This window comes from Scyliorhinus canicula, chromosome 18, assembly GCF_902713615.1.
Source record: "Scyliorhinus canicula chromosome 18, sScyCan1.1, whole genome shotgun sequence".
Lineage (NCBI taxonomy): Eukaryota > Metazoa > Chordata > Chondrichthyes > Carcharhiniformes > Scyliorhinidae > Scyliorhinus > Scyliorhinus canicula.
The window spans coordinates 42,068,963-42,092,066 of NC_052163.1; the positions used below are offsets into that span (position 1 = coordinate 42,068,963).

At 48.7% G+C, this 23,104-nt stretch overlaps 2 protein-coding genes across 10 annotated transcripts in view; one reads left to right on the forward strand and one right to left on the reverse strand.

Annotated features, from left to right (window-relative positions):
- The window catches only part of LOC119952998 (Na(+)/H(+) exchange regulatory cofactor NHE-RF2-like), a 130,837-nt gene extending 117,434 nt beyond the window's left edge, over nt 1–13,403 (forward strand). Inside the window, exons 4-6 of the mRNA XM_038776745.1 lie at nt 995–1,038; nt 8,469–8,585; nt 10,616–13,403. Coding sequence (XP_038632673.1) covers nt 995–1,038; nt 8,469–8,585; nt 10,616–10,771 — 317 coding nt within the window. The 3' untranslated portion in view covers nt 10,772–13,403. The remainder of the gene's footprint in view (nt 1–994; nt 1,039–8,468; nt 8,586–10,615) is intronic.
- Nucleotides 13,404–15,725: 2,322 nt separating this feature from the next.
- Nucleotides 15,726–23,104, reverse strand: part of LOC119953294 (epsin-2-like) — a 101,664-nt gene continuing 94,285 nt past the window's right edge. For all 9 annotated transcript variants that reach the window (XM_038777416.1, XM_038777415.1, XM_038777410.1 and 6 more), the window contains 2 exons: nt 17,040–17,273; nt 15,726–16,260 (listed from right to left, as the gene is read on the reverse strand). In XM_038777416.1, coding sequence (XP_038633344.1) covers nt 15,902–16,260; nt 17,040–17,273 — 593 coding nt within the window. In that variant the 3' untranslated portion in view covers nt 15,726–15,901. The remainder of the gene's footprint in view (nt 16,261–17,039; nt 17,274–23,104) is intronic.

Sequence of the window (23,104 nt, forward strand, 5' to 3'; positions counted from 1 at the left end):
GTCTGTGTTTGATGGGCTGGTGTGCCCGGGGGTCTGTGTTTGACACGCTGTTGTGTCCGGCGGCCTCGGTTTGCCGGCTGTTGTGCCCGTGATTCTCTGGTTGACGGACTGTTGTGTTTGGGGGTCTGTGTTTGATGGACTGTTGTGTTTGGGGGTCTGTGTTTGATGGGCTGTTGTGTTCGGGGGGGGGGGGGGGGGGGTCTGTGTTTTGACAGGATGTAGTGTTCGGGGGGTTTGTGTTTAATGGGCTGTTGTGCCCGGGGTTCTGTGTTCGACGGGCTGTTGGGTTTGGGGGTCTGTGTTTGATGGGCTGTTGTGTTCGGTGGTCTGTGTTTGATGGGCTGTTGTGTTCGGCGGCCTCAGTTTGCCGGATATTGTGCCCGTGATTCTCTGTTTGATGGACTGTTGTGTTCGGTGGTCTGTGTTTGAAGGGCTGTTGTGTTCGGGGGGGGGGGGTCTGTGTTTGACGGGCTGGTGTGCCCGGGGGTCTGTGTTTGACGGGCTGGTGTGCCCGGGGGTCTGTGTTTGACGGGCTGGTGTGCCCGGGGGCCTGTGTTGGGGGGCTGGTGTGCCTGGGGGTCTGTGTTTGATGGGCTGGTGTGCCCGGGGGTCTGTGTTTGATGGGCTGGTGTGCCCGGGGGCCTGTGTTTGATGGGCTGGTGTGCCCGGGGGTCTGTGTTTGACGGGCTGGTGTGCCCGAGGGTCTGTGTTTGACGGGCTGGTGTGCCCGGGGGTCTGTGTTGGGGGGCTGGTGTGCCTGGGGGTCTGTGTTTGATGGGCTGGTGTGCCCGGGGGTCTGTGTTTGATGGGCTGGTGTGCCCGGGGGCCTGTGTTTGACGGGCTGGTGTGCCCGAGGGTCTGTGTTTGACGGGCTGGTGTGCCCGGGGGTCTGTGTTGGGGGGGGGGGGGGGGGTGCCTCTGCAATTGACTCTGTTGGTTCTCTCTGGAAACGTGACCTGAATACTAATGAGCAATGCCTTGTTTTGTTTTACAGGACCTCTCCCACATTTGCTTGTGAATGGGGATCTCGAACAGAAGGTAGAAAACTTCTTTTATTTCAGTGCAGTACTGAACTGTGGCAAAGTGATTTACTGGAGTCCGTGTAAAAGCATCATTAAAGCAAAATGCCTCCATTTCGAGGCTGTCCCCCGGCTGACCATTTCCTTTTTTCCTTGTGAACGTGCTGTTTACACACTCGATGAAGATGTCGTTTTTTTTTTTCCAAATGACCAAGGCATTTGGCACAATTCCTGAATTCCCTCGGCAACAGAGATACCAACTCTGGCTTGAGGCCTAATCTCAAGCTCCTGCCTCCCAATAGCTCTACCCAGTCAAATAGCCGTCTCTCTCCAAACCCCACAATTTTTATAACTTAAAAAAAAATTTAGAGTACCCAATTATTTATTTCCCCTGAAGAGGTAACTTAGTGTGGCTAATGCACCTAGCCTGTACAAACTTTGGGTTGTAGGGGTGAATGTGCAAACGCCACACGACGGTGACCCGGGGCTGGGATCGAACCAGGGCCTTCACTGCTGTAGGCACTGTGCCGCCCCTCAATTTTTATAATTAATGGAAAATAAATTGTGTACAAAGAAAATGAAAAGGATTCACTATTTTTTTTAAAAACGGTGCCAATGACTTGCCTCCTGGGTTTGCAATATCCGCAAAAAGAATTCCAGGGCAATCCTGGAGGATTGGCAACCCCTTATTTGGCACCTCAGATTCTCTCCTCTGCAAGGCCCAACTCTGCTCCAACCAAACCTGCGACCTTTGTCGTGTTTTTATCACCATGGGATCTTCTTGGCACCCGACTGCTTTGTTCTGTTCCAGGAGACTGTCTGTCTCCTGATCGTTTTGTTATTTTCTGCTGCATGCGATCTGAAAGCGGCCACTGCCTTTGGATGAGCGTGTGTTCGGCTGGCTGGGTTTGCAGGCCCCCCAGTGTCGACCCCCCCCCACCCCCCCAAGCCGTGTACCCTCCAGCTCTCAGAATTGTTCCATCCGCCACTCTCATTCAGACCAGTTATATTTATGGGCTGGTTTAGCTCACTGGGCTAAATCGCTGGCTTTTCAAGCAGGCCAGCAGCACGGTTCGATTCCCATACCAGCCTCCCCGGACAGGCGCCGGAATGTGGCGACTAGGGGCTTTTCACAGTAACTTCATTGAAGCCTACTCGTGACAATAAGCGATTTTCATTTCATTTCATGCTGAAGAAACAAAATTTCTTTTGAGGTCATCACTAAAATGTCACTGTTTTTTGACTGAGATTATAGTAGAATCAGAGCATTTGACCTGACCAGTTCCGTGTGGCCGTTTATCCTCCACAGGAGCAGCACCCTCATTCTATACACCTGACCTCTTCCCTTATCCCTTCAACACTTATTCAACAAATTCTTAAATGTTAACACAACTATGCATGTCACAGCCTGAAGATTCTCTGGGAAGAAGCTTCTCCTGCTGTCTATTCAGTCTTGTATCTTTGTTCATTGGAAATGGTCTGTTTCTATCCACTCTTTTCCATCCTCAACAACTTTAATTCCTTCTTCACAATTTGAAATGCCAAATCACCTCGTTATTGTTTCAATCTATAACTATGCAGGAGGATGTGAATATCACACACGTCCGTGTGCAGAATGAAGATTAGTGGCATAATTCAGTGCAGTACCCTGAGCTGAAACTGATGGAGCTGCCTGAAGGATGAATGTTAGGCAACATGGTAGCACAGTGGTTAGCACTGTTTCTTCACAGCGCCAGCGTCCCAGGTTCAATTCCCGGCTTGGGCCACTGCGCAGAGTCTGCACGTTCTCCCTGTGTCTGTGTGGGTTTCCTCTGTGTGCTCCGGTTTCCTCCCACAAGTCCCGAAAGACGCGCTGTTAGGTAATTTGGACGTTCTGAATTCTTCCTCCGTGTACCTGAACAGGCGCCGGAATGTGGCGACTCGGGGATTTTCACAGTAACTTCATTGCAGTGTTAATGGAAGCCTACTTGTGACAACAAAGATTATTATTATAAAACTTGCTGATCAGCGTAGAGAAGATGTTTCAGGTTGTGGGAGAGGACATTCTCAAAGCAGCAATACAGGATAATCACTAATAAATCCAATCAGGAATTCAGGAAAAATGTCTTTACGTAGCAGACTAAGTGATTAGACTGTGGAACTCGTTATCGGAGGAAGTGGTCGAGGTGAACAGGGTCATTGTATTTAAGGGAGAGAAGGGAATAGAAAGATATGCTGATGGGATTAGATGAAGGATGGGAAGAGTTTGTGTGGAGTCATTGACAGCAGTATATAACGCTATATATGACAGCTGTATATGACTATTTTCCATAGAATCCTGACACAGGGAAGGAACCCAGGCCCCAAACAGCACAGAAGGAGGCCATTAGGTTTCCACCAAACCTCTGAAAGAGCAGCCCACCCAAGCCCGATCCCCCTGACCCCACCTAACCCGCACATCTTTGGACACACGGGCAATTTAGCATGGCAAATCAACCTAACCTGTACACGGGGCAGCACGGTGGCCTAGTGGTTAGCACAACTGCCTCACGGCGCTGAGGTCTCAGGTTCGATCCCGGCTCTGGGTCACTGTCCGTGTGGAGTTTGCACATTCTCCCCGTGTCTGCGTGGGTTTCGCCCCCACAACCCAAAAATGTGCAGAGTAGGTGGATTGGCTACGCTAAATTGCCCCTTAATTGGAAAAAATAATTGGGTAATCTAAAATTTTAAAAAAAAAAAATAATAAAAAAAAAACCTAACCTGTACATCTTTGGACACACGGGCAATTTAGCATGGCCAATCAACCTAACCTGTACATCTTTGGACTGTAGGAGGAAACCAGAGCACCGGTGGAAACCCACTCAGACACGGGGAGAATGTGCAAACTCCACACAGACAGTGAACCAGGGTATTTGACAGCTGTATATTGCCATAGACAGATTTGGCTAAATAGACTCGCTCTGCTGTACAATTGATGTAATTCTGTATCAAGTGTTCTTGATCTCTTTCTCTGATAGGACTCCCTTGATCTGCCTGGTACAGTTTCCTTCCTGTCACTGTTATGGTTAAACTTCTACAGAAGTTGCAAAACGAGAACTTGGGTTTCAGTCACTTCCCACTTGCACCTTCTGTGCTGTTTGGGGCCTGGGTTCCTTCCCTGTGTTATTTTTTTTTTAATGGGTATAATGCATAAACATCATGAAGGCAGCTGCTGAATTGTGACGATGGTACAAATAAAACCAGCAATTATAATTCATAAGTTATAGACAATCATTGAAATAAAAATAACTTGTAAAATAATAAAATGATTGCACAATAATGATCATTCGTCACACAAAATTAGAATAAGTTGCAAAATGCAGGCCTCCTTATTTTACAGACTAAAAATGAAAGTTTAAGGCCAATAGATCACGTGTTTCGGATTAGCTTCATTAAATTCTAAATCATTTACATCCTATTTATGAATTTTATGAAGATGGGGATTGGTCTGCCTTGTAGGCTGTCCGTTTATCCCGATTCTGTTTGCTTTTCATTACCTAATCCACTTCCCAGCCTAATGTATCACCCCCAACACCACAAGTTCATAGCCTTTGCAGTGTCTGACACCTTCAGCTCTTTCTTGATATCACGTGGATTGAATTGAATGGGCTGAAGATTGACATCTGAAATGCTGCGACCTCTGGAAGAGGCTCCGATGGATCATCCACTCCAAGATTGTTTTGAATGCATGAGTCTTACTTTTTGCATTGATGTGCTGGGCTCCTCCATCATTGAGGATGGGGATATTTGTGGAGACCCCCCCCCCCCGGTGAGTTGTTTAACTGTCCACAACCGTTTACGATTGGATTTGGCAGGACTGCAGAGCTTAAATCTGTTCTGTTGGTTATAGGATGGCTTACCCCTGTCTATTACTTGCTGTTGTTTGGCATGCAAATAGCTTCATCAGGTCAACACCTCATTTTCGGGTATGCCTGGTATGCCCTCCTGCACTCTTCATTGAACCAGAGTTGATCCATTGGCTTAGTGGTAATGGTAGAGTCCGGGATATGATAGGCCATGCAGTTACAAATTGTGGTGGAGTACAATCCTGCTGCTGCTGATGGCCCACAGCGCCTCATGGATGCCATGTTTTCAGCTGCTAGATCTGTTTGTAGTCCATACCATTTAACATGCAATGGTTGTGCCACACAACATGATGGGGGGCATCTTGAATGTGAAAATGGACTTTGTCTCCACAAGGACTGTGTGGCGATCACTCCTACCGATACGGTCATGGACAGATGCATCTGCGGCAGGCAGCTTGGTGAGAATGAGGTCAAGTCTGTTTTTCCCGCTTGTTGGTTCCCTCATCAGTCTAGCAGCTATGTCCTTTAGGATACAGCCAGCTCCGTCTGTGTGGGTGCTACCTAGACCCTCTTGGTGATGGATGTTGAAGTCCCCGCCCAGTGTACATTCTGCCACCTTGCCACCCTGTGCTTCCTCCAAGTGGAGGAGTACTGATTCATCAGCTGATGGTGGTCAGTACGTGGTAATCAGCAGAAGATTTCCGTACCCATGTTTGACCTGGTTCCGAGACACTTCATGGGGTCCGGAGTCGTGTTCAGGATGCCCAGGGCAACTCCTTCCTGACTATACCACTATGCTGCCACCTCTGTTGGGTGTGTCCTACCAGAGGGACAGGACATATCCAGAAATGGTAATGGTGGTGATTTGAACCCGAGTTTCCAGAGTATTACTCTTCGTCTCTGGAATTTTTTTTTTAACTTTATATATTTTTTCCAATTAAGGAGCAATTTAGAGTGGCCAAACCACCTATTCTGCACATCTTTGGGTTGTGGGGGTGGGACCCACGCAGACACTGGGAGAATGTGCAAACTCCACACGGACAGTGACCGGGGCCGTCCACAGGATTATTAGTGTAGTTGGAGAGAAGCTATTTCTGCTGGTTGGGGAGTCCAGGACCAGGGGAACAAGAGTTTAAAAAAATTAGAGCCAGACCTTTCAAAAGCATAATTAGAAAACATTTTGCACTAAGATTGGCAGAAGTCTGGAACTCTGCGGTCAGTAGCAATTGATGCTAAACGGATCAGTAAATTTTAAAACTGAGATTGATAATTTTTGTTGATCAAAGATTTTAAGGGATATGTGGGGCAAAGGTGCCTTTATGGGGTTAGGTCACAGATCAGCTACCACCTCCTTAAGTGTCAGAACAGGCTTGTGGGCTAAACAGCCTCCTCAAGTTGCTATTATTACATGTTTAGTTCTGGGCACTGCCAAGATAATAATCCACAGATCCTGTGAGCGGTCTGGGTCACCGTCTGTGTGGAGTTTGCACATTCTTCCCATGTCTGCGTGGGTCCCACATCACAACACAAGGCGGATTGGCCATGCTAAATTGCCCCTTAATTGTGTGGGGTGGGGACTATTGGGTGCTCTAAATTCTTTTGCAAACCTCCAAACTGTCTTGGGCCACTGATTCACCAGAAACATACTGAGGCTGGAAGAGTTTAATAATAAAGACAGGTTGATTAGGCAAGGCCCATGCTGGCTTGAGCATAGAAGATTAATGGGTGATGCAATTGAGGTTTAAAAGACAATTAAAGGATTTGATGGGGTCTACAGAGAAACAAATTTCCCCGGTTGAGGTAGGGAGGGAAGTCCAGAGAAAGGGCTCAGAAGTCCGAAGGTTAGAGCTAGGCTGTTCGGGGGTGTGTCAGGTTAGGAATACTTCACGCAAAGGGGAGTAGAAATCCTCCCCCCACCCAAAATACTGGTGAGGCTAATTGAAAGTTTCAAAGCTGAGATTGATGGATTTCATTCGGCCAAGGGTTACAAAACCGATACCGATGAAGGGAGTTGAGATGCAGATCAGTCTGACCCAAATAAATGGTGACATAGGTTCGTGGGACAGTCCCATCTCTTGTTTGAATCTTCAATACTAGGGGCTTTTCACAGTATCTTCACAGTACTTGTGACAATAAGCAATTATTATTATATTTGTTGCTGTGGCTATAACGAGCCTGGCAAAGCAATGGATAACATCACAAAGTGATGGAGAAGGCTGTCTGCTTAACGTATAATTGTCCAGTGGGCCCATTCGTAGTGACTCAATCCCTCACTAATCTAGTTTCGCCAAGAGTCCTTCTACTTGTCAGGTGACCTGCGTAGTAAATGCTCGTTCTTCTAACCCTCATTTATGTTTGGTGAGTCTGTTTTTTTTAAAAAACTCTGTGTCGGAAATATGATCCGAGATGTGGCTATGTATCTCAAATGCAAACCGTGATTATAAAATGCTAAGTCACTTCCTGCTGCACAATTACTTAGAACCTAGACATTGCTCTTTTGAATGAGTTGCTGACTGCATCTGCTGTGTTGCAGAATCCCTGGATTAGCATCCAGTTTCCTAGATAACATGAACTGTAGCTATAGAGACCTCATTCTGATACACTCTCAATCCCTCACAATAGGAAAATGATAATCTTTTGGGCCTTCAATGTTGGCATTAGCCTGTCGGAAGGTCAGCTACAGACAACTTAGCAGGGAATGATTGATCCCCACTGCCCCCAGGCATTATCCACTGATGTCCTGAATGGATAAGTGAATTAGTAAATCCAGAGGCTGAGTTGGATTCCCGCCCCCAGGTTAAGTTGTCAACCATGTGGGCTAGTTGCAGAGTTACAGGTTGATTGGTGTTGAAAGCCCAAATAGTTCAGAGAAGGAAATCTGCCCTCCTTACCTGGGTCAACTGAGATAGAACTTCAGACCCACACCATGGGGCATCACAATGGGTAGTAAATGTGGCTTTTCTCGTATCACCCATAATGCCAGGTTCAGAAGGATGAATATCAATAATGAATAATCTGCTATCAATTTCTCAGTACTTCCTGTTCAGGCTTGCCTGCAATCTCATTCTCCATCTTCACCCTTCACCCTTCCTCTCTCTCTTTCTCCTCACTCTGTCTCGGGAAAAGGAGAGGTTGTATAGTTAACCCTACGAATATAGTACGGCACAAATGTAATTGGACCTGCGGAATTTGTGCAGTGCTGACAATCCAGTGATATCAGACTGACCCACTGCCACTAATGACTGATGTAGAAGCTTGCAGTCTGAGAATCAAGCCAGGAAGTGGGGCCTGTGTCACTGTAATCAGTCAGCACATTGGAGCAGATTCTCCCACTGGGTTATACAGTTCAAGGAGCAGCTCACAGGCCTGAGATGGAGAAGGTGGGGAGGGGTTCCGGGTCTGGAGCACACCGCTTCAGCAGTTAGATTTTAGCTACATTAGATGAGGATATTGAATACAAAATACTCCAGCCAGATCTCTCCAAGCTCCTGATTGAGCGTGAAGGAGGTAGAAACTGGCTGAATCGAGGAGAGCCTGTGGGTCTCTGAGATTCCTCTGTCTGACGGGGTGTTTTTTGTTGCTGCTTTTCTGTTAAGTTAGTGATGACTGACCTTTTCATTCACAGGCCAATGGAAACATAGCTGCAGAAGTGACTCCCACATCAGCATCGTCTTCGAATTCATCATCTTCTCCATCAACTCCAACAACTCCAGCCAGGGCTGAAAGTGCCCAGATGGTTGAGGTAGATTTTAGTTGTTTATAACATTGCTTTCCAAGCATATCTCCAAACATATTCCCACTGTCACTCCATTTTAATGCTTGTACATTGGTGTGACCCCAGAGTGAGAGCAGGGTGGGCATGGTTGGGGGGGAGACAGTGATTGAGAGGCGAGGTAGGTGCAAATGGTTTTGGCTACAATAGTTTTGGAGACTCTTGAGGCACACATGTAATGGAGTCTCGGGCTCTCCTGCCATTCACCACAGCAGGTGTTCAAAGTAACTTCACCTCCACTATGTGTGTATTCAAGGAAGACCCTGATTAGCCAATTGGAGCTTGGAACTGAACCGCCCATCATGGCACCAGAAGAATGACCAATCAGGGCAACGACACTCTGTTCCATTGCTGAACCATTGGGGGCAGTGGGAGGATTTCACCTCTCCACAGTTGCCACTGCTGCCTCAGAGCTCATGACCCTAAATGGTTGGTTGAGGTCACAACCTTTGATCTGGGAGTGCTACCTTTTGTTTCCTGTGTTAGAGCAGTGGCTAAGCTTCAAAACTCCTTCATTGGCGTTGAAGTCATATGAGATAACTGTTGAGCTGGGGAGTGCTGATGGTCTCTGAAGCTGGCAGTGTTGGCTGCGAGGAGCAGGGATGGTTCCCATTGGGGGCGTTCCAACTCCCAGAGTCTAAGGATGGTGCTGATTATCTAGCCCCACACCCTATCAGCTTTCTCAGTACTGGTGTGTGTGGAAACACAGCTCTCCCCCCTGACCAATGTGTGTGTGTGTGTGATCTCCCTGTTATGAATTGTCATTCCGTGTAACACACTGCATATTGAATGGGTCTTGTCTGCATTTAAATGCATTGCTGGATAACCTAATTTCCTTGTGCTGCGTTAGCTGGCATCTGCTGTACGGCAGCTGTGAATACCTTCAGGCTCACTGAGCTGGAGAAATCCGCTCCTTTTCTTGTTTTGCTGTCCTTTGCGATATAAGAGAACATTACATGAATAAAAAACATATCTGAATCAATTATACCTCCCGCAGTCGACTTGCCAATTGATCATCGTCTGGCAATGGGGGATACCAAAAGGACCAGAGTCTTCAGGAGTTGATGTTGGGGGTGGGGTTTCTGGCCTGGGGAACAAATCCTTAAATTTAACAAATAGACACGGTGATGCAGCACTGAGTGATTGCTGTTGGGTTATTACTCTGATGAAGAACAAGGGGTGCTTCATCATGTGCCCCTCGATCAGCATCATTGCTCGATCAGCCTTGGCTCGTTGTGGAGTGCTCCCACCTCTGAATCAAAAGATTATGGGTATAAGAATGAGACTCAAAATTTGCATCCCAAGCTGGCACTCCCAATGCAGTACTGAGGGAGTGCCACACTGCCGGAGGGCCAATACTTGGGGATTGTCGTGCTGCCGGAGGGTTGATACCGAGGCAGCGTTGTGCTGGCTGCCAGAGGTTTGGTACTGAGGGAGTGTTATGCTGCCGGAGGGCCGGTACTTAGGGAGTGTTGCGTTCGATGCCAGAGGGTCAATACTGAGGCAGTGTCGCGTTCGATGCCAGAGGGTCGATACTGAGGCAGTGTCGCGTTGGATGCCAGAGAGTTGGTACTGAGGGCGTACCATGCTGGCTGCCAGAGGGTTGTTACTGGGGGAGTGCTGCACTGTCAAGAGGGTCGGCACTGAGGGAACGCCACCTGTTCTCGAAGCATGCATTGAATGTACAGCATGGAAACATACCAAAGAAGAGTTTTTTCCTCGAGTCCTGGCCGATGTTTTATCCTCAGCCAACCTTTCTTAAAAGCAGGCTAGCAGTTATTTGTGGGATCTTGCTCTGCACAAACTGGGTGCCAACTTCTTACACAAGTTATTACCATTCAAACATCATTAGTTGTGTAATTATGGGATGAGTTGAGGTGGCGAAAGGGGCAGTATAAATTCAGGCCATTTTGTCATTCTTCAGTTCAAGCAGGTTATGGTCAGAAGAAAATTGACAATCTATCTCTCTCTTTCTCTCACCCTCTCTCTTTGTTTGGCAGCTCCAGCCCGAAGGTCACAGTAAATCTGTGGAGCTGGGTTTGAGCCTCAGTACCTCTGCAGCGGAGGCCAAGGAGAAGGTTCATTCGAAACGCTCAAGCAAGCGGGCCCCACCAATGGACTGGAGCAAGAAGAATGAACTATTTAGCAATTTGTAATTCGGTAATCTCCGCTTCAGCTTTAATAACCTCAGAAAATTTAAATTTCTCTGATAATTTTATTTTCTCAAACCCAGCAAATCTTAACTTGGTGACATTCCGAGGGTTGAGCCCCTCCCTCACTCACTCCCTCCTTCACTCCCTCACTGGTTAATGAAACCCTTTCCTCCCTCTGGTCAGTGCTAAGCCAGATCCAGCATAATGTGCAGTTGTCGTTGACCTGGTTTGTGTTATTTGAGCAGGGGGTCAGTGTGACTAGTCTTCACCTTGTCTCACTCTGACCAGAGATTTTAGCCCACACTTGTGCTCGAGGCCCCTCTCCCAGTAGCTCTGGGTGGAGTGCTGGCATCCCACAGGCATCTATGACTGTTGAATCCTGATCTCAGTTGTAACTTGGGCAGGGGCAGTTTTGTGGGGTTGAGGACATTGTTCTATCTTTTTGAGTGCATAGGCTGCCCTGTCACGGCCCCCACTGTCCAGTCACTACATGAACTTGACCCGTTGATTACTAAAAGGCAGGACAAATTTTAAATCACTCTTTGAATACCGAGTACCGCACTGTCAACCACTTCCCATTCACTCACAAACCTAGTGATTCTTTTGTTGTTGCAGAAATTGTTCCTCGCTCCTGATTAATAGAGGGTTGTGAATCTGTCAAGAAAGGTTTGAAAGCACTGACACAAATGACACTTAACGAAGAACCCCAGAGTTTTACCCATGACAGGATCAAGTTTTGGATCACGCTTTCTCTAACCTGCCGCGTGCAATTATGTTTTTTTTTCATTTAGATTCTCCCTTTTAAAATCAAGTAAAATCTGCAGTCAATCAACTACATTACTTTAGCAAATAACTAGTTTGTATATGACAAGGCGAGGCTTTGGTGAGAAGTAATGGCTGCGTTACAAGTTGAACTAGAGAATACCAGTCAGTGCTGATGGGCTGAGCCGTCCCATGAGGGTCCTTGTCTCGTTGGCCTGTGCGCACCTTGGCTGGTAGACGCCCATCATTATTAGTGGTTAAGGTGCCACACTGAGCTCCATCTAACTGGCTCGGAGTGTGCATTTCTCGAATGGGTGTGGGACCAGTTTTCCAACACTCCAAATGACCCTGGTTGCTGGGATGTGTTGTTGTACAAGGATGCTATCATTTGGAGCATAATTCAAGAACATCAAACCCATCCAGTCCTCCCTCCATTTCTGTCCAATCTATCACAATAAATAATATCTGCTCTTTAAGTTTCAAGTCTCCGTTTCAAAGACCAACATTCCTCAGCCTTATCTTCCCGACCATGCATGAAGCATTGATTTGGATCATGATGGGGCACTCCGATCTGTATATCTATGCCGTTGAGTCCAATTAACCTGCTGGGAAAAATGTCTAGTTATTGCTGGTATAGTTACTGATAGGCTGATTTTCCCCCTCCCCCACGACTGAATCTTAGAGTAGTATCTGTCTGTTAATGTCTGCTGTTGGGTTGGACCTTTTTTATTCAGAACATTTGTGGATGATCGGTTGTTAAAGGGATTTCTTGTTTATCAGTTCTTCTGTAGTTTATCAGCATTGCCAATGATTGTAATCTGCTTTCAATTTGCTACAAGTGAGTGCTGACCTGAAACGGTTCCTGAACCTGGACATTTATCAGGCTTCTCATTTGCTTCCAATCGAGATTTTGGTTTAAAATAAAAACAATGAAGAGTGAAATGACACAGCAATGATCAGGCAGGTATCCTGAGCCCCTCGCACTGTGGCAAGTTCAAAAGGAATTTTGTAAAAAGTGGTTGAAGTCAGTCTCAATGATCCACATGGATCTGCTAAATAAAATTCCTTCTATTGAGACAACTGGGGACCCTCGAGAGTCACTGCAATTTCTAATTGTTAACACTGATCTCCTAAAAGGTTGGGTGTGAAATTCGAGATTGTGTTACCCGAGCTTTCGAAGTTTAACCCTCGGGATCACGTGTCGAGATAATGCCTGCGACCTGCAGTGATGCCGACGTCCTGCGTGATTTCCAACACGAGCAGTCTCTCGAGGCATCTCGTTTCACGCACCACCATGGGGAGCAGTGCCTTCACGCTAACCTGGGGAGTTTTGGGGTTTAGTTCCAGTTCCCAGGCAGTGCATCCAGGGTTAGTCTGGGGTGCAGTCATGGTCTGCGTCCAAATGTAGCATTCTATTTTGCCACTAAACATACATTGCAATTTCCTTTTTTTTTTAAATGAGAACTTTCTGTACACTTTTTATATTGAAAGCCAACATGACCTGGACTGACGGGTAAGATGGAAATGTTTCTCTGAAAGTAAAATGCCACCTGCAGCCCCCAGGAAACCTGAGCTGAGTTTGATCCTCTGTGCACATGTTTCTGTTTGTTATCAGTTTTGATTTTTTTTCACTATTTGATGGGAGTGGAGCAAGCGCAGTCTGATTTAATTAACACAGGTCCTGAGTTAGTCACAGCAAGTTGTAGAGAGTTTGCTCCTGTGCATAACCATGCAGCGATCAAAGTGTTTCTCGATTTGTAGCTTCAAGCTGTAAAACAGAATGGTTTGTCGTCCAAATTCAGACACATTGTAATTTTTAGAAACTATATTTTTATCAATGTGTAAATTTTAAGCAATAAAAGTTCAAAATCAACGAACTGTGTTTGTCTCCATGCATTGCACATCCTGTGGGAATGTGGTTAACATCGGAACCTGAGGGATGGGAGCCAGGGCAGAAGCGTCCTGAAAATCATGGGGCTCCGAGTTATCAAGTTTGGGGTTTAACATGCAGTGTTATCACCCAAGGGCTGGAAATCCTAAGGAGGGTGGTAGGGGGTTAATTGGGTCTTTCAGCTTGTGCTGAAGTTTTTGACATGTCTCTCTGATTAAGATGTTACAATTGTGTGTCGTTTGATGGATAAAAAACAGCTTTTCCCTGTTAGGTGAGCCTGGATTTTACCGGAACCATTTTGAAAAACTTATTAACCCTTTACCTCTCAACTGGACGTTCAGTGAATGAATTACGGCCGTCAAAGTACTCCCTCTGGTGGAGCAGACGGGGACAAAAGTACTCTTCAAATCATTTATTAAATCTAATCTGTACCAACTCCATCTACCCACCTTGGTTCTGTAATCATAGAACATAGAAAAATAGAGCACAGAACAGGCCCTTCAGCCCACGATATTGTGCCAAACATTTGTCCTAGATTAGGAACAAATTAATCTACACCCCATCATTCTACCGTAATCATGTACCTATCCAATAGCCGCTTGAAGGTCCCTAATGTCTCCGACTCAACTACTTCCACAGGCAGTGCATTCCATGCCCCCACTACTCTCTGGGTAAAGAACCTATCTCTGACATCCCCCCTGTATCTTCCACCATTCACCTTAAATTTATGTCCCCATGTAATGGTTTGTTCCACCCGGGGAAAAAGTCTCTGACTATCTACTCTATCTATTCCCCTGATCACCTTATAAACCTCTATCAAGTCACCCCTCATCCTTCTCTGTTCGAATGAGAAAAGGCCTAGCACCCTCAACCTTTCCTCGTAAGACCTACTCTCCATTCCAGGCAACATCCTGATAAATCTCCTTTGCACCTTTTCCAAAGCTTCCACATCCTTCCTAAAATGAGGCAACCAGAACTGCACACAGTACTCCAAATGTGGCCGTACCAAGGTTTTGTACAGCTGCATCATCACCTCATGTCTCTTAAATTCAATCCCTCTGCCAATGAACGCTAGCACACCATAGGCCTTCTTCACAACTCTATCCACTTAAGTGGCAACTTTCGAAGATCTATGAACATAGACCCCAAGATCTCCCTGCTCCCCCACATTGCCAGAGAACCCTACCGTTAACCCTGTATTCTGCATTCATATTTGTCCTTCCAAAATGGACAACCTCACACTTTTCAGGGTTAAACTCCATCTGCCACCTCTCAGCCCAGCTCTGCATCCTATCTATGTCTCTTTGCAGCTGACAACAGCCCTCCTCACTATCCACAACTCCACCAATCTTTGTATCGTCTTGCAAATCCTTGTTGCCCCTAACCCCACCAAACTATATCAATCCTGGTCTTGGAAGTTTCAGCATTCTTTGTGTGAAGAAATGCTCCTTTTTGTTCTGGACTTTTGCCAATCGGAGGGAATGCCTACTCTACTGATCTTTAAATCAGTAAGAAGTCTTGCCAAGTTAAAGTCCAGCAGGTTTACTTGGAATCACGAGCTTTCAGAGCGTATTTCCTTCACCAGGTAAGTCACTAGTGATTCCAAATAAACCTGTTGGACTTTAACCTGGTGTTGTAAGACTTATTAGTGTGCCCACCCCAGTCCAACACCGGCATCTCCACATCATGATCTTTAAATCAGTCACCTTTATTGGATCACCCTTTGATCTTAAACGCAGTGAAATACAGGCTTACTGAAGGCAATGGGTTTTCCTGCCCTTTTAATTCCAGAATCATTGCTGTACCCTCACTGTATCCTCTGAGGTACGATGCCCAAATCCAAGTGTAGGTCCTCCAGATGGAGCTTAACCAGAGCTTTCCCCCCCCCCCCCCCCCCCCCCCCCCCATTGCATTCCAGTTTCCCCCTGATCCCTTTGAGATAAGGCCAACATTCCATTACTCAGAGTATCGTTGGACCTTACCGCTAGCTTGATGTGATTTCTGTACTTGAATGTTTCTCTGCTTCCCTCAATTCTGAGCTCCGCATTTAGAAAATATTTTGACCCATCGGCCTTCGATGGGTCAAGTCCTAGTGGGGTGAATCTCAGTACCACCCCTGCCACCCCCTCACCTCATACACATGTCAATGTGCTCAATGGGATCTTTAGACTTACACCATAATCATGTGACAGTGCCTTACCCAATCGCTGCTGCGATTCCAATCTGAGAATGTCACCTGACCTCAACAACTACCCAATGTTTATGTTTGGGTTTAGAAAATGGAACTCATGACACATTAGCCAGTGATATAAAATTAAATGTTTATTTTTGAAGTATTACACAGCCCCAATATATATTTGCAAAGTCACCTCCAGATAATCCCACTGAGGCAGAATGAGATGGCATTCCTGGTGACCAGATGAGATATACATCTCCTCTATAAACACCGCTCCAATGAGCTAAATTAAAGGTCACTGACCTCAGAGAAATGGGTTCAGGCTTGTGGTTGGCTGAGGCATTATAGCAGCTTTAGAAACTGGTACCAGCGGCTGGCCAAAGTGATGACTTATGTCTGCTGCCATTCTTGTGGCTGGCATCATGCCAGCCCCCTGGGCTAAACCACTGAATGTCGAAGGATGCGTCATGGTGGTGGACATGCAGCTGGAGGCCATGGGTAGAGGTGCTATGAAGGGCATTGATGCCATGCCCATTCCTGCAGTGGCACTCCCCATAAGGGTGGGTTGGTCAAAGCCAGCATTGCCCTGAATCTGCTTCAAGGTCAGTTTATTCTGCTGACTGTGTTGAAACGGGTTGGATGTCGAGATTGAACCGAGACCTCCTGCAAAGAGAAGAAAGTTCCATCATTGACAGCACATATCAATCCAACTCCTTTCAGACCCAACATCTCGTTGCAATGCAGCATATGCTGGAAAAGTGATTGTAATCTCCCATCAAACACCCCCAGGACAGGTACTGCACAGGTATAGAGTAAATCTCCCTTTACACCGTTGCCACCAAACACTCTCATGGCAGGTAAAGTACTGGGTTAGATACAGCGTAAAGCTCACGGGGACTTCAGTCCACCACGGTGAAATGGGTTTGTTTTGGGTCCCAGTGTTGAAAGGAGCAAACCTGTTCATCTTAATGCCAGTGATTTCCCCCCCCTGCTGTGACATGGTCAGAATCGAGATGCAACATCGCCATCTTGGTGGTAGCAACAGCAAAAGACATTTCGCCTATCATTCCATCACCCATCCATTTATCTTCCTTTCACAGCCCTGATCGACTGTGCTGTGTTGCACCCACCCCCCTGTCCTGGGGAATATTTTATTATTCCAGTCTTATTGATCCTCCTCCTCATCACTAATTTTATTCCCCACCTGACATTGGTCCAGTTTGTTTATGAAGGAGTTAATTCCTCATTAAGTCAGGCACTCTTTGTTCACGTCAGTCAGTCACTCTTTATTTTGGTTGAATAGTTTCAGTCAGTCAATCACTCTCAGTTCATCTCGGTCGATCACCCTCACTCGGTCACTCTTGGCCATGCCTGGCACTACAGATCTTTGCCTTGAAGATGTTATACTTAAAGACGTACATTTCACCATCAGGCTGTGTTACCTGATGTGTGGAAAGGATTCTTGCTCTTAAGGGTGTGAGAAGGTGCAGAGAGCAACGAATCCAAGTTCACCAGGCATGCAGCATTAGGATCCAGGAATAATTCTGGAGTCCGGTGAGGTCCATTTGAGGAGTCCTTTAGGGAATGTCCTACTTCAATCATATCAAAGACATCTGGACTACTGCTACCGTTCTGCTTTGTGTTTGGAATTGTTTCACCCAACAGATCCATCTTTCCTGCAGAATTAGAATTGACAATTAATTTTCCAAGCTAATCTTTATAATAATCTTTATTAATGTCACAAGTAGACTTGCATTAGCACTGCAATGAAGTCACTGAAAATCCTAAGTCGCCATATTCCAGCACCTGTTCAGGTACACGGAGGGAGAATTCATAATGTCCAATTTACCTAACAGCACAGTGGTTAGCACTGTTGCTTCACAGCACCAGAGACCCGGGTTCGATTCCTGGCTTAGGCCCCTGTCTGCGTGGAGTCTGCACGTTCTCCGTGTCTGCGTGGGTTTCCTCCGGGTGCTCCGGTTTCCTCCCACAAGTCCCGAAAACGTGCTTGTTGGGTAATTTAGACATTCTGAATTCTCCCTCAGTCTACCCGAACAGGCGTCGGAATTTGGCAACTCAGGGCTTTTCACAGTAACTTCATTGCAGTGTTAATGTAAGCCTTCTTGCGACAATAAAGATTATTATTATTACAGCACATCTTTTGGGACTTGTGGGAGGAAACCCACATAGACACTGGGAGAACATGCAGACTCTGTACTGACAGTGACCCGAGCCGGGAGTGGAACCTGGGTCCCTGGTGCTGTGAAGCAACAGTGCTAGCCACCATGCCACCCTTTATCCTAAAGTCCAGGCCCCTCAGTATCTTCCTGCTCTCAATCCTGTGCCTCACATTGCAAGAACATAAACGTATCTCATAACAATGAGCTGTGTCTCTTCCAAGGCGATCACTCCGATTTTTAACCTCTCTTCTGCCATCCTTAACTGCTCAGTCATTCTTTGCTTCAGTCACCTTTACCAGGGGCTGGTTTAGCACAGGGCTAAATCGCTGGCTTTGAAAGCAGACCAAGGCAAGCCAGCAGCACGGTTCAATTCCCGTACCAGCCTCCCCGAACAGGCGGCGGAATGTGGCAAATAGGGGCTTTTCACAGTAACTTCATTTGAAGCTTACTTGTGACAATAAGCTATTTTCATTTTCAGTTACCTAGAGGAGACTCCTGCCAAGTAGATTTTTTACCTGTTATTGTCCAGTTCTGAGGAACAGGCTGACACACCTTGTTCAACAGAAATCTTGTTAATCAGAGACTGACGTCTTTAGATTCCAGAGAACTTTAGCTTCCTTCTATTTTGTCTGGTGATTGGTATTCTGACATCAGTTGCACTTTTCATTGGGAAGAATTGAAATGGAAAGATATTTCTTTGTCTCTTTGACTCTCAGCTAAACAACACCTTGAATTTTAAATTCTCACCCTTTGTTTTCAAATCCCTCTGAGGCCTTGCCACCGTACCCCCACCCTCCAAAATATCTGTGCTCTTTCAATTCTGGTCAGTTGGTCTCTCAGTCTGTATGAGGAGCAGGTGTAGGACGGTCAGCAGCAGGAACTGATTTCACCCTCTCTCCCACCCGTAGGCCAGTATTTAAACCAGTGTTAGTGGAGGCCTGGGCCTTTGTGCAGACCGAAAAACTGGACTCAAGACTGAGGGTTGGGGGATGGCCGGGGATGTTTGTGTTGTGCTTTGAGGGGGGGTTCTTTCTTTGTTCCTTTGTTTTGGGGGGGGGGGGTGATGGGGCGTTGTTCAGGCCTGTCAGATGGGCTCGAAGGCGATCAGCCTGGGGGGTGGATGGTTGGTAGGGGGAAGGGTGGCCTGGGATGGGACCAGTGAGTTTGGGCCTGAAAAGGGAGCTGTGCCAGAGGAGGCGGGGCCAGCCAAGTGGGAAGCGGGCTTTTCCCTGCGCTAAGGACTGGAGGGGGTGGGGCTGAAGTTGGAAGTGCGGGCCTTTTCCCGCGCTGGGACCGGAAGGGGAAGGAGGTGAGCCTGTTTGTGGGAGGGGAGGGGTAGTGTTTCACTGGGGGGGGGGGGGGGGGGGTCATTGGTGCGGCGTGAGTGACCGGGGTCAGCAGGAGTCAGCTGACTCATGGAAGTACGATGGGGGGAGCAACGCAGCTAGGGGGGGGAACTAGCTAGGGGGGGAGGGGTTGCTGCTGAGAGGGCCATGGGGGAGCTGGAGTTGACAGAGGGGGTCGAGCCGGGGATCTGCCGCTGTGGAGAATGGGCCGTGCAGGGGACGCGGGCACGTGGCTGGACTAGGAAGGGCTATGGCTGATCGACCGGGGGGGGGGGGGGGGGGTGAATGCCCCCCTGATCCGGCTGATAACCTGGAATGTAAGGGGACTGAACGGGCCAGTCAAGCGGGCCCGGGTGGTCGCGCATCTGAAGGGGCTGAGGGCGGATGTGGCCATGCTCCAGGAGACGCACCTAAGGGTGGTGGATCAGGTAAGGTTGAGGAAGGGGTGGGGTAGGGCAAGTGTTCCACTCGGGCTTAGATCTGAAAAACCGGGGATGGCGATTTTGGTGGGGAAGAGAGTGTCGTTTGTGGCGTTGAGCGTGGTGGAGGACAAGGGCGGTAGGTATGTGATGGTGAGTGGCAAGCTTGAGGGGGAGCGTGTGGTGCTGGTCAATGTATACGCCCCGAATTGGGACGATGTGGGTTCATGCCGCATATGTTGGGTCGGATTCCAGATCTTGAGACAGGGAGTCTGATAATGGGAGGGGACTTCAATACGGTGCTGGACTCGGCACTTCATCGCTCCAGGTCCAGGACGGGTAGGAGGCCGGCGGCGGCCAAGGTGTTGAGGGGTTCATGGACCAGATGGGAGGGATGGACCCCTGGATATTTATGAGGCCGGGGGTTAGGGAATTCTCGTTCTTCTCCCATGTCCACAAGGCCTATTGACTTTTTTGTCTTGGGCAGGGCGCTGATTCTGAGAGTGGAGGCCGTGGAATACTCGGCGATAGCCATTTCAGATCACGCTCCGCATTGGGTGGACCTTGAGTTGGAGGAGGAGAGGGACCAACGTCCGATGTGGCGTCTAGAGGTGGGGTTGCTAGTGGACGAGGAGACGAGCAGGCGGGTCCGGAGGTGTATAGAGAGGTATCTGTAGACTAATGACAATGGGGAGATGCAAGTTGGGGTGGTTTGGGAGGTGCTGAAGGTGGTGGTGAGAGGGGAGCTGATCTCCATTAGAGCACACAAGGAGAGGGGGGAGAGGAGAGAGAGGGAGAGGGTAGATAGGAGGTACGTGGAGGCCCTGGAGGAGGGCCTGCTGAGGAAGAGACGCAACCTCCAGGCTGAGTTTGATTTATTGGCCACCAGGAAAACAGGGGTGCAGGGGGTGGTATTATGAATATGGAGAAAAGGCGAGTCGGATGCTGGCGCATCAGCTTCGGAAGCGGGAGGCAGCTAGGGAGATTGGGGGAGTTAGGGACGGAAGAGGGAGCACGGTCTGAAGCACGGTGGGCATCAACGGGGTCTTTAGGAGCTTCTATGAGGGACTGTACCGGTCTGAGCCCCCAGTGGAGGAGGGAGGGATGGATTGCTTCCTAGACAAACTGAGGTTTCCGAGAGTGGAGGAGGAGCAGGTCGAGGGGTTGGGGGCGCCAGTTGGATTGGAGGAGCTGGTTAAAGCGATTGGGAGCATGCAGACAGGGAAGGCACTGGGGCCAGATGGGTTCCCGGTTGAATTCTACAAGAAATATTCAGACCTGCTGGGCCCGCTGCTAGTTGGGACGTTCAACGAGGCAAGGGAAGGGGGGGCTCTGCCCCCGACGATGTCTAGGGCGCTGATCTCCTTGATCCTGAAGCGGGATAAGGGTCCCCTACAGTGTGGGTCATATAGGCCGATTTCACTCCTAAAAGTAGATGCGAAGTTGCTGGCAAAGATATTGGCCATGAGGATTGAGGACATTCTGCCACAGGTCATACATGAGGATTAAACGGGTTTTGTGAAAGGGAGGCAGTTGAACGCTAATGAACGGAGGCTCTTGAATGTTATAATGATGCTGGCAGCTGAAGGGGAGGCGGAGATAGTGGTGGCGATGGATGCGGAGAAGGCCTTTGATAAGGTGCAATGGGGATACCTATGGGAGGTGCTGAAAAGGTTTGGGTTTGGAGAGGGGTTCGTTAGGTGGGTGAGGCTGCTGTACGAGGCCCCAGTGGCGATTGTGGCCATGGACGGAATGAGGTCAGAGTATTTCCGTCTGCACCGGGGGACGAGGCAGGGGTGTCCCCCTGTCTCCCCAGCTCTTTGCGCTGGTGGTTGAACCCCTGGCCATGGCGTTGAGGAACTGGATGGGGGGGGAGAGAGGGAGAGCATCGGCTGTCGTTATACGCGGATGACCTACTGTTGTACGTAGCGGACCCGGTGGGGGGAATGCCGGAGGTGATGAGGATCCTTAGGGAGTTCGGGGATTACTCCGGGTATAAGCTCAATATGGGGGAGTGAGCTGTTCGTTGTGCACCCAGGGGACCAGGAGAGGGGGATTGGTGAGCTCCTGCTGAAGAGGGCGGAGAGGAGTTTCAGGTACCTGGGGGTACAGATAGCTAGGAGCTGGGGGGCCTTGCATAGGCTTAACTTCACGAGACTGGTGGAGCAGATGGAGGAGGAGTTTAAGAGGTGGGATGTGCAGGGCAGCACGGTGGCCTAGTGGTTAGCACAGCTGCCTCACGACGCTGAGGTCCCAGGTTCGATCCCGGCTCTGGGTCACTGTCCATGTGGAGTTTGTACATTCTCCCCGTTTCTGCGTGGGTTTTGCCCCCACAACCCAAAAATGTGCAGAGTAGGAGGACTGGCCACACTAAATTGTCCCTTAATTGGAAAAAATAATTGGGTAATCTAAATTTATATTTAAAAAAAGAGGTGGGATGTGCTGCCACTCTCCCTAGTGGGCAGGGTCCAGTCAGTCAAAATGATGGTGCTCCGTGGTTTTTGTCCTTGTTCCAATGCCTCCCTATTCTGATTCCTAAGGCTTTTTTCAGATGGGTCAATAGGAGCGTTATGGGGTTTGTGTGGGTGCAGAAGACCCCGAGGGTGAGAAGGGTGTTCCTGGAGCGGAGCAGGGATGTGGGGGGGGGGGGGGGGGGTTGGCGCTGCCTAACCTCTGTGGGTACTATTGGGCTGCCAACGTGGCGATGTTACGTAGGTGGGTGATGGAGGGGGAGGGGGCGGCATGGAAGAGGTTGGAGATGGCGTCCTGCGTGGGCACGAGTCTGGAGGCGCTGGTGACGGCGCCGCTACCGCTTCCCCCAACAAAGTATACTATGAGCCCGGTGGTGGCGGCGACCCTCAAAATTTGGGGGCAATGGAGGCGACACGGGGGGAGGTGAGGGCTTCAGTGTGGTCCCCAATATGGGGGAACCACTGGTTTGTCCCGGGGAGAATGGATGGAGGGTTCCTGAGTTGGCACAGGGCAGGCATTAAAAGGATGGGGGACCTGTTTGTGGACGGGAAATTCATGAGCCTGGGTGAGCTGGGGGGGAGGTTCGGCCTCCCCCTGGGGAACACTTTCGGATATATGCAGGTAAGGACATTTGTTAGGCGGCAGGTGGTGGAGCTCCCACTGCTGCCGCCACGAGGGGTCCAGGACAGGGTGCACTCGGGGGCGTGGATCGGAGAGGGGAGGATCTCGGTAACGTATCAGGTGATGCAGGAGAAGGAGGCCTCGGTGGGAGAGCTGAAAGGTAAGTGGGAGGAGGAGTTAGGAGAGGAGATCGACGAGGGCGGATGCACTGTGGAGGGGAAATTCCTCCTGTTGCGCGAGGCTCAGCTTAATACAATTTAAGATGCGGCATAGGGCGCACATGGCTGGGGCAAGGCTGAGCCGGTTCTTTGGGGGTTTGGACTGGTGTGCTAGATGCTCAGGGAGCCCCGCAAATCACACCCACATGTTCTGGGCGAGCCCTGCACTGGTGGGCTTTTGGAGGGGCGTCGCGGATATGCTGTCAAGGGTGGTTGGTTCCAGGGTTGAGCCGGGCTGGGGGCTCGCAATA